Source organism: Atta cephalotes (genome assembly GCF_000143395.1).
Source record: "Atta cephalotes unplaced genomic scaffold scaffold00052, whole genome shotgun sequence".
Lineage (NCBI taxonomy): Eukaryota > Metazoa > Arthropoda > Insecta > Hymenoptera > Formicidae > Atta > Atta cephalotes.
In genome coordinates this window covers 385,436-394,921 of record NW_012130116.1, presented here as the reverse complement: position 1 = coordinate 394,921, position 9,486 = coordinate 385,436, and the positions used below count along the sequence as shown (strand labels likewise).

Here is a 9,486-nt window from a genome sequence, read left to right as displayed (position 1 = left end):
CGCCGCTGCCGCTGCGGCCGGTGCGTTTCGTTTGAACTTCGCGATAACTAGCTCAGCAAGACCGCAGAGAGTACGGTTACCGCGTTACTTGGTGCGTCGTAGCTGCGTAAGCTCCTGTATATGAACCATAGATAGATATGAACAAGACTGTGATAGCTCGCTGCGTCACGATGCGTAAAATAAGAATAGAGTTATAGAATACTATACGATACTACATTTCCTGTTAACTCGTTCTACCTTCTACGACGGAAATGAAAGGAAATGTATAAAAGTTGCCGGTTTAACCTCTTGAAGGATACTGGCTACATATGTGTACACTGTGTGCAGTCAACAAAAGATTGCAATGGTTTTTTTTCAATTGATTTTGGAATGTAACTTACTCGTCAAACGATTAGTTCTTACTTATGAATCCAAATAAGAACCAATCGTTCCGTAAACCGGCTGCATTCTGAAACCCATCGAAACGAAAGTATTGCAATCTTTTAATTGTTGACGGTACGTTTAGTTTTATCTGACGTTTGAATGTTTAGCGAAGTACTGTATAGTACTATTGCGAGCAAATATTCTTTAAACAATAATAAAAATTTAAAAAATTAAATAGCAGATACTCCTTAGTTTCATATTTTAGCATATTTTTAATACAGCACTTTAAATAAATACATTTGAGATAAATGCAGACAAATAAAATAATTTTTTCTGATCTTCAGAAATTCGTCCCTCAAGGTAAAACTAAAAAAAAGTTATAAAATGCAAAGCAAAAAAATAAAAAAATATGCCACATTAGGAGTGATATCGAAGGATTAAAATTGTTCTATCTTTACAAAGAGTGCAAATAATTTTCTCGTTGCTTATGTGATAGGAATTGATAAATCGAAATCTTTCATATTAATTTCGAATAATGTTCTTTAAAGAATTTTAAATAAAAATAAAACCGGAAAATATTGAATAAATATTATAAATTCAAAAGTTCCAAATAAATTTCGAATAAAAGTTTAAATTAAAACAATCCAGAATACAAGTAAATATTGACTACTAACTTAAATCGATTTCTGAACTTTCTAAACCCCTACTATCATGAATTTATGCACTATAAAATACTTTATATGTATGAGTAAAGTCACAAAACAGCGAGAAATGAATTATTCCTTTCGAGGACATGTCAATTACAAGGTGTTAATCGTTAATATATAGTACTTGCGAGTTACATGTCTTTATATATACGCAACGTCTTTATATATACACCAGTTGCGTAAATTATTTTAATTATTTGAACAGTTTACGCTTCAGAGCGTATGATCTAAATGAATGATTTTACAATACACTCATACAGTTTGAAAAGGGAGCAAATAGCAAATTTAATAGATCTAGTCTCTAAAATTTTTGGAAAGTCGAATCTAATTCTATAAAAAGTGATCACGCTTTTAAAAATTGACAATTGAGTCATTCTTCAACATTGGCTCAATTGTCATTCTTTGTCATTCTTTCAGAATCAGATTTCACTCTAAATATTTTAGAGAGTAAGCGATACGTTCCAATCAAACGATTGATGGCGATCATCAGGGAAAGATTTGCGATTCGCGAAGCCGACACACATGTTGATCTTTGTTTTTTTAATGGATCTTCTTATATGTTTGTCGCGTGATCGACTGAATACTCGTCCCGCACGCATTCGCACTATGCGGGCGTGAGTGAACGCATGTGTTTCCGCGCGAAGGTCGTTCGGCGGTTCCGCGGGACCGGAAGTGGGCCGGCCTTGCGGCACGGCCATCGGCGTAACCTTGCAGACAAGAGAGACAGAGAAAGAGATAGAGACTTGACTGTGTGTCAGCGCTCGTGAAATCGTGTGACTAGATTTTCGGCGAACAATCATACGAGAAATCTACCGATTCAATATACTTGGTTATTTCCGAGCCAAAGTAGTTAAAGGAGTTTGCATTCTTGCGAAATGTTATTGCGTAAACCGTGAATTAGAAAGTATATCTAAGAATTTTATAATTGGACTTTGAAAAAATTTTCACTTAAGATTTTTTATTTAAATTTTATATTAAAACGGTATTCGATTTAAACAAATGGGGAATTTAACATAAATGAAATGTTGAGTGAGTTTATCTCTACAGCACAAAAGCAGCAACAATATTGCAGCAATATTGTATGTTGCAGCTTTATTTCAGCGATATTGTTGCAAATTCTGTGCTGTATGGGTAATATTAAGTTTATAAATGAGCAATTATATTACTGTTAGAAAGTTTAAAATTAAACGTTTTAAAAGTATAATTATATACCTCGCATTTATAATAAATAAAATTTTTAATTTTTTAATTATTTTTCCCCTTAACCTTAACTCTATCGTACCGTAAAACTTAATTATTTTTATTTTATTACTTTCATAGTTATAAACTCTAATTCATAATTCCCCTTAATTAAAACCAAACAAGAGATATATTATTGTTAATAATATCATTGAATATTAAATTTAAATTTTCTAGTTGAAATAATTAGAAATGAACTTCTAATTCATTATTTTATGGAAACTTCCCATATTACTTTTTAAATATAGTTTTAAAAAAACATTATATTTTCATTATAAAAATAATTTAACTTGGTATATTTATTTAAAAATTTTTTAAATAAATTTTCCTAATATCTTTAATATTGTGTTTTAATACATAAGCTGCCTAAATAAAAATAATAAATTAAATCAATATAAATATTATAACACTAAAATAAATAAAAATAAATATATATAAATATATATAAATAATTATAATAAATATAACATAATTACATTTTTTTTCAACAAATCTGATAATAAAAATTTTACCCATAAATTCTACCTTTTATCTAACCCCGAAACTATTAATCCAAATATATTAATTGAATTATAAATTTACCTATATAATCTTCTCAAAAAAATCATATAGATCTAAAAAAATACATATAATAATATATCCTAAAAATTGACTTAATTTTGTATTCTTTTTATTTAAAATATATGCAAGTTTTCTTTTTCACAGCATTATAATATGACTCTGAAGGTAAAATTAAATTTAAAAAATTATCAAAAATGCATTATTTGTTTTATAATTTTACTATAAATTATGTGTTTTAAAATCATACATTGGCCTAAACTTTCTGACGATAATGTATATTAAAATGATAAAAGATCAAACGTAGTTTCTTTCTAATTAATTATATAAATTAGACTTATAATAAAATTATTTAGTATTATACTTTTAATAAAATTAATTATACTTTATGTTTTTTAATTACTTAATATCTTTTGCATCAGATTAATGATTGGAAGATGCGTTAATAGTGAAGATTAATATAAAATTACTTGTTTGAAGATTCTTTTTCAATATAAAAGATACTGCAAATCAAATGTTAGCGTAATAATGGAAATTTGCATAAACATATAAGAATTGTATTCGTTTTTCTGTTTTAGTGATACGGAGCGAGCGTGAAATCAGCACAACAATACGTAGTTCCGAATAATTCGTAGAGGTGACAATAAAAGAGCCCGCCGTAAGGATGCTGTACACTTTCGTGAGGATCGAGAGGCCACGAGTCGTATTACGAACTTGCAGCAGCGTAACCAGCTGAGAATGTCAGAGCAAAACGGGCCCAGCGAGGGCCCAGGGCCAGGGCCCGGTTCGGATTCGAGCTGGTGGCAAAGCACGCAGACTTGGAAGTCGTCAGCAGCCGCCTCGTCGTCGACTTCATCGACTTCCACTTCAGCGTCCGTCTCTGTCTCCTGCTCTGCGTCCAGCTCATCGACGAGCTCCTCCACCTCGATCAACTCATCCGCGACATGTTGTCCCTCGTCGTGTATCGGCGTGTCCTGCACGATGAGTCCAAGCCGTTCCACGGAAACGGGAAAAAATGTATCCGTCACTACTATTAACGTACCGCCCAATCAAGAAATGCATGATGGTATTATCTCTTCACTCTTTATAAGAATTCTTTAATGTGGTAAAGTGAATATTTGAAATATTCTTTTTCTAATATATGTAAGAACTATTCAAATATCAACGAAAGATTCTCTGATATATTACTAAAATTTTTTGAACATATTCTAATACAAAAGTAATTTTTATTAATTTTAATAATTATCATGAATGTATGTATTAATTTAAAAAAATATTATTTACAAATTTTTCTGTTAATATTGAAGCTAAATCGTCAGAAAACTTTTTCATACAAACAAGCTTCTTTTTTTCAAAGTAGTAAAATTTGATTTACATATGTAATGCAACTATGATTTTAGCTAAAGGAGTATGTAAATATCTCGGGGGGCAAAATGGCGTGACAGTATCGGTGGTATCGACTTCGGTACTGGGATGTGGAAACGCGAATGCCGTCCCAACAAGCGGAATCTGCACGAATACGGGGCCGCATAGTATCGGTATCGGAATTGGTGGCATCCTCGCTGCGAACGCAGCCGATATCGATGATCCTGAGGACAGCGATGGCGAGATCAGTAAGATTGACTTTCGAGGTGTCAATCTACGTTCGAAGAAGAAACGCGACGTATCGGGTAATCAGAATGGCGACAAGATCGGTGACGGAGAAGCAAACGGCGACGGCGGGGGTTGCTGCGATGATAATTCGCAACAGCAACCTGAGAGGCCCATGTCATGGGAAGGTGAATTATCGGATCAAGAAATGTCTTCCAATACAATTACTAATCAGGTTAGACTTACTGAATTGTATTATTACAAAAATTTCATCGAGTTTGATCGATAGTATATTTATTTGAAGTAGAAGTGAAAAGAAAGTATATGACACTTACAGAGAAATAGACTGTTACAAATTTCAAACTTATATTCAAAAAGAATATTCATATAAATTTTTGAAGAATATGTAATTGTGTAAAAGAATATAATTTTTTATGCAAAAATGTTAAATATAAACTTATATTCTTTTAAACGAATTTTATTTTATTATTAATTGAAAGATTACTTGCAATGTTACATATAAGTAAAAACATAGAAAGTTACTAACTGCTTAATTGCTTAATTGAATTTAGGACCACAATGAGGAAACGTCTATGGAGGGAGTTCAAGTATGTAGTACGAGTCCTGGGCCTATGGAACAAAAGTTTCCTATTAAGTCAGAACCGGATTTTCGATCTAGTCCAGGTTTCACAATAGGATCCTTTCACGATGGTGGATTGCCCATGACACACAATCAACAATTGCAACAACAGCAACAACAACAACGTGGTATCGAAAACCTCGAACAAACTCAACAGAGCGATCTACCACTTCTTGTAGGCAAGCTTCTCGGTGGTTACAACAATTCAACGCCTAATCATAGTCCCGTCCTCAATCCGCGACATCATCTAACTAAACATAGTCATACTAGATCGCAGGTGAGTAATAATACGATATATTTTTAGCAAAGTTTAGCTTTCGTCTACTAATATGTCTATTCATTAATAAATTGTTACACATGTTTAGTTGTACATATGCATATACATTTTAACCCCCGGACTCTCGTAGGTGCCGTCACCAGATTCCGCCATTCATTCTGCATATAGCGTCTTCAGTTCACCGACACAGAGTCCTCACGCAGCACGACATTCCGCCTTAGGAGCGGGTAGTCCGATACCCTCCTCGTCGTTGTCCCTCTCTCGACACAGCTTCAACAACTCGACTTCTTCGTTATCTCTATCGTTGTCGCATTCGCTTTCGAGGAACAATTCTGACGCTTCCAGTAGCTGCTACAGCTACGGTTCGCTTAGTCCGCCTACGCATTCACCCGTCCAGCAGCCGAGACATCCGCATTCACATTCACAACATCATCAGCATCAAGTGGCGCAAGGTAGTCCACTGCATCTACCAGCCTCGTCCGCAGTTGCCGCACATCATTATTCATCCTCTTCCGTACCAGGTTCGGAATTGTCACCGGACGGCCATCCCGTTGCGGAAGATCAGGAAGACTGTAGATTACCCTCGGCGCCATCGGGTATCTCCACCAGGCAACAATTAATTAACAGTCCCTGCCCGATTTGCGGTGACAAGATAAGCGGCTTCCATTATGGCATCTTCTCGTGTGAATCGTGCAAGGGATTTTTCAAGCGCACCGTCCAGAATCGTAAGAACTATGTGTGCCTTAGAGGCGCAGGTTGTCCGGTCACCGTGGCCACGAGGAAAAAGTGCCCAGCCTGCCGCTTCGATAAGTGCCTCACTATGGGTATGAAGCTCGAGGCGATCAGGGAGGATCGTACCAGAGGCGGTAGAAGCACTTATCAGTGTACCTATACTCTGCCAAATCTCGTTGGTAGTCCTGCTGGTATGACCAGTGAAAAACTGACGACGGCAGGCAATTGCAGCCCGGCACCGGCCGGTAGCGAGCACCATTATTCTGTTAGATATCATTCAAATCATTCTTACAAGATGCAAGTAGTACCTCAACTTTTGCAAGACATCATGGATGTAGAACATCTTTGGCATTATAACGATAACGATCGGATAACCGGTAGTGGAGGAATACTTGGAAGTGTAAGGAATACCGGTGGTGACAGTCTGCTGCTCAGTGGACCTGGAAGTGGTCCAGCGATCAGCGGCACTGGAACTGCGGCCAATATTGGCGTCGGAAATAACGGAGGTGCAGTGGAATGTTCGTCGAATGACTCTAGCAATATCGATACTAATAGTAGAAGGGGAGAAACGGCGAGTCCCACTGATTCGATCTTAACGGGGGCGTCCGATCAACATTCCACAAATGGCAATACTACTAATAATAGTAATTCTCAAATTGCTAGTAATTCCAACGGTAATTCAGCGCAACATCCAGACTTTCTATCTAATCTGTGTAACATCGCGGATCATCGGCTCTATAAGATCGTCAAGTGGTGCAAAAGTTTGCCATTATTTAAAAATATTTCAATTGATGATCAAATCTGTTTGTTGATTAACTCTTGGTGTGAGCTACTACTTTTCTCTTGCTGTTTTCGCAGCATGAGTACTCCCGGTGAGATAAGAGTATCTCTCGGCAAGTCGATTACTTTAGAACAGGCAAGACAGCTTGGTTTAGCGACTTGCATCGAGAGGATGCTCACTTTTACCAATAATCTGCGAAGACTGAGAGTAGACCAATATGAATATGTTGCAATGAAGGTAATTGTTTTCCCTTTCAATTCATTAAAAATTCTTATTTTCAATACATATTTAGCATTTAATACAGCTGTGTTTGTATATTCGCATCGAAATTGAAGATAACTTTTGTATCAGATGAATAATAGTTAAAATAATTGTATCAAGTATAGTATTGTGAATGAAAAATGAAACAAATTTAATTGATTTTTTTTTATTTATAACGATACACTGAGAATGAATTTTATTATTAATTCATTTTTTCATATTTGTTTCTTGGAAATTAAAAGGTGATCGTGCTGTTAACATCCGATACAAGCGAATTAAAAGAGCCTGAAAAGGTCAGAGCTTCTCAAGAAAAGGCACTTCAAGCACTCCAGCAATATACAATCGCGAGGTACCCAGAAATGCCTGCCAAATTTGGTGAATTATTATTGAGAATTCCAGATCTGCAAAGAACATGTCAAGCAGGAAAAGAATTGCTCAGTGCAAAACGTGCCGAGGGAGAAGGCAGCTCGTTTAACCTTTTAATGGAATTGTTGAGAGGAGATCACTGAATTGTCAGCACAGTGAACTATGCCGTAAGTTTAGTAATAAATGATGTATTGTTTTTTTTGTTGTAATAAGAAAAACTATTTTAAATAATTATTGTAATGATTATAATTTGTTTTCTTTTCAGATTCCATGCTTATAGGGTCCATAAGCTTAGGGAATCGGATATTAATAGATAATCGCAGAATAAGAAAGATTAGGAAAAAAACAAACGACAGATGTAAGGTCTCTAGTAACATTAGTACTTGGTGAGGGGACTGTATTCTTCGTAATTAGGATGCATTAACCTAACAAAAAGGTGAAAAGAATTTTTCTATTTTACATCGGAATGCTTCCACATACAGGTTGTGCATGTTCGCATTCCTGTTTTGAAACAAACGAATTTTGAAGCGGCCTACAGTGTATGTCGGATTTGTATTTCCGCATACAGGTAGATGCTAATGAGACTGAAAGTTTAATTGACGGAGACACACAGAGCATTTACTTTTACAATGATAAGCGTTGTATAAATACGGAGATGGTATCAAATAGCATTAAAATGCTATATTCTATTAGATTGATGTAATCTATTCGAGCGCGAACTTTATATCCTGGTGAAAATTTTTCTTCATATATTTAATGGAATTTTTTGTATAATTCTTTACTTTTATGTAAAGTTCAAAATTTTTTAGAATTTCTGTATAATTTTATAACTTTTTAGCAAATTTCTCAGATTTTTTTATACGACTCAGAATACTTTTTAAAAGTACTGAGAGAATCTTTTTTTATAAATCTTTTTTAGAATTTTTTAATGTGTGTTCTAAGATGTCTAATTTCATAATTTCTGAAAAAAATTGATAAAATTTGGAAAAATTAAAAATTTTTTTTAGAATTTTTTATAACTTAAAAATGATACATTCTTAAAATATTCTAAGATGTTACGAGAATTTTTTCCACCAGGATAGTAGTGAATGCAGATAAACATAGTTGATCTTTAATTAACAATTATAATAGAACAACCAGTATTGCGTATCGTTCTGCGCTTACTTAAGAACAGAGCATAGCCATGCCTTATCTATCCCGGTTATGAAAGTGTACTTAAAACTTAATACATCAATCGACCAATTGTCTACTTATAGAGCAGTTAATCATGGAATAATTAGTTAATATGTTTAATTAGTATATATCGTCCACACAGAATATGTGGCTTTTATCGGTCACACAAAATAAATTTTTTATTCTCTTTATATGTTTTAACAGCTTGTCAACAAATGGAAAAATGAGAATTTCAGTTGGCATAAGTATCACAGAAATTTCTGAAGTAACGTCAGCAATACATATAGCTGCTATCTTTTTTCTGTAAATATATTTTTTTAAAGAAGGATTGGCTAATACTGCTTTTCCGTTTTTATTTGTAGAAAGGATATTATTTTTATGTATTAGCAAATCATAAAGAAAAAGGCAAATCGGATTATATGTTATGTATACATGTTTATATATATTATATATACATATATTTATATTATATATTGTTTTGCATATATCTTCTTGATCATAATATAATTTTGAGAATTTATTGATTTGTGTTTCTTTCAATATCAATGACAAATATATATTAAAGCTCCCGTTTTCTCATTGTAATATCATATGGAATTATGACGTCAAGCAAAAAGCGAATTTTTTCCTTGTAAAAAATATACATTAAAATAAATGAACTGTTTGTATACTATATACGTTTAACAATATCAATTTATAAATATCAAATAATCTTTTTAAATAAGGCTGTACCAGATTATAAAATTATTGGATATCGGATTGGATATATGATATCCGATTGGATATCCGTAGGACAATT

General features: G+C 33.8%; 1 protein-coding gene across 1 annotated transcript; it reads left to right on the top strand.

The window, feature by feature from the left end:
* The first annotated feature begins 3,605 nt into the window (after window positions 1-3,605).
* LOC105623015 (nuclear hormone receptor FTZ-F1 beta) lies at window positions 3,606-7,657 on the top strand. Its single transcript, XM_012204417.1, has 5 exons — window positions 3,606-3,933; window positions 4,268-4,692; window positions 5,030-5,374; window positions 5,505-7,124; window positions 7,391-7,657. Exons 1-5 carry the CDS (start codon window positions 3,606-3,608, stop codon window positions 7,655-7,657), a joined length of 2,985 nt encoding a protein of 994 aa, XP_012059807.1.
* The last annotated feature ends 1,829 nt before the right edge of the window (window positions 7,658-9,486 follow it).

What these genes read in the sequence shown, in the direction of transcription:
- LOC105623015 (XM_012204417.1), top strand. Translation starts at nt 3,606, where the DNA reads ATGTCAGAGCAAAACGGGCCCAGCGAGGGCCCAGGGCCAGGGCCCGGT. An exon ending in ATAGTCATACTAGATCGCAG is followed by an intron (nt 5,375 to 5,504) that starts GTGAGTAATAAT and finishes GGACTCTCGTAG; the next exon opens with GTGCCGTCACCAGATTCCGC. An exon ending in ATGAATATGTTGCAATGAAG is followed by an intron (nt 7,125 to 7,390) that starts GTAATTGTTTTC and finishes GGAAATTAAAAG; the next exon opens with GTGATCGTGCTGTTAACATC.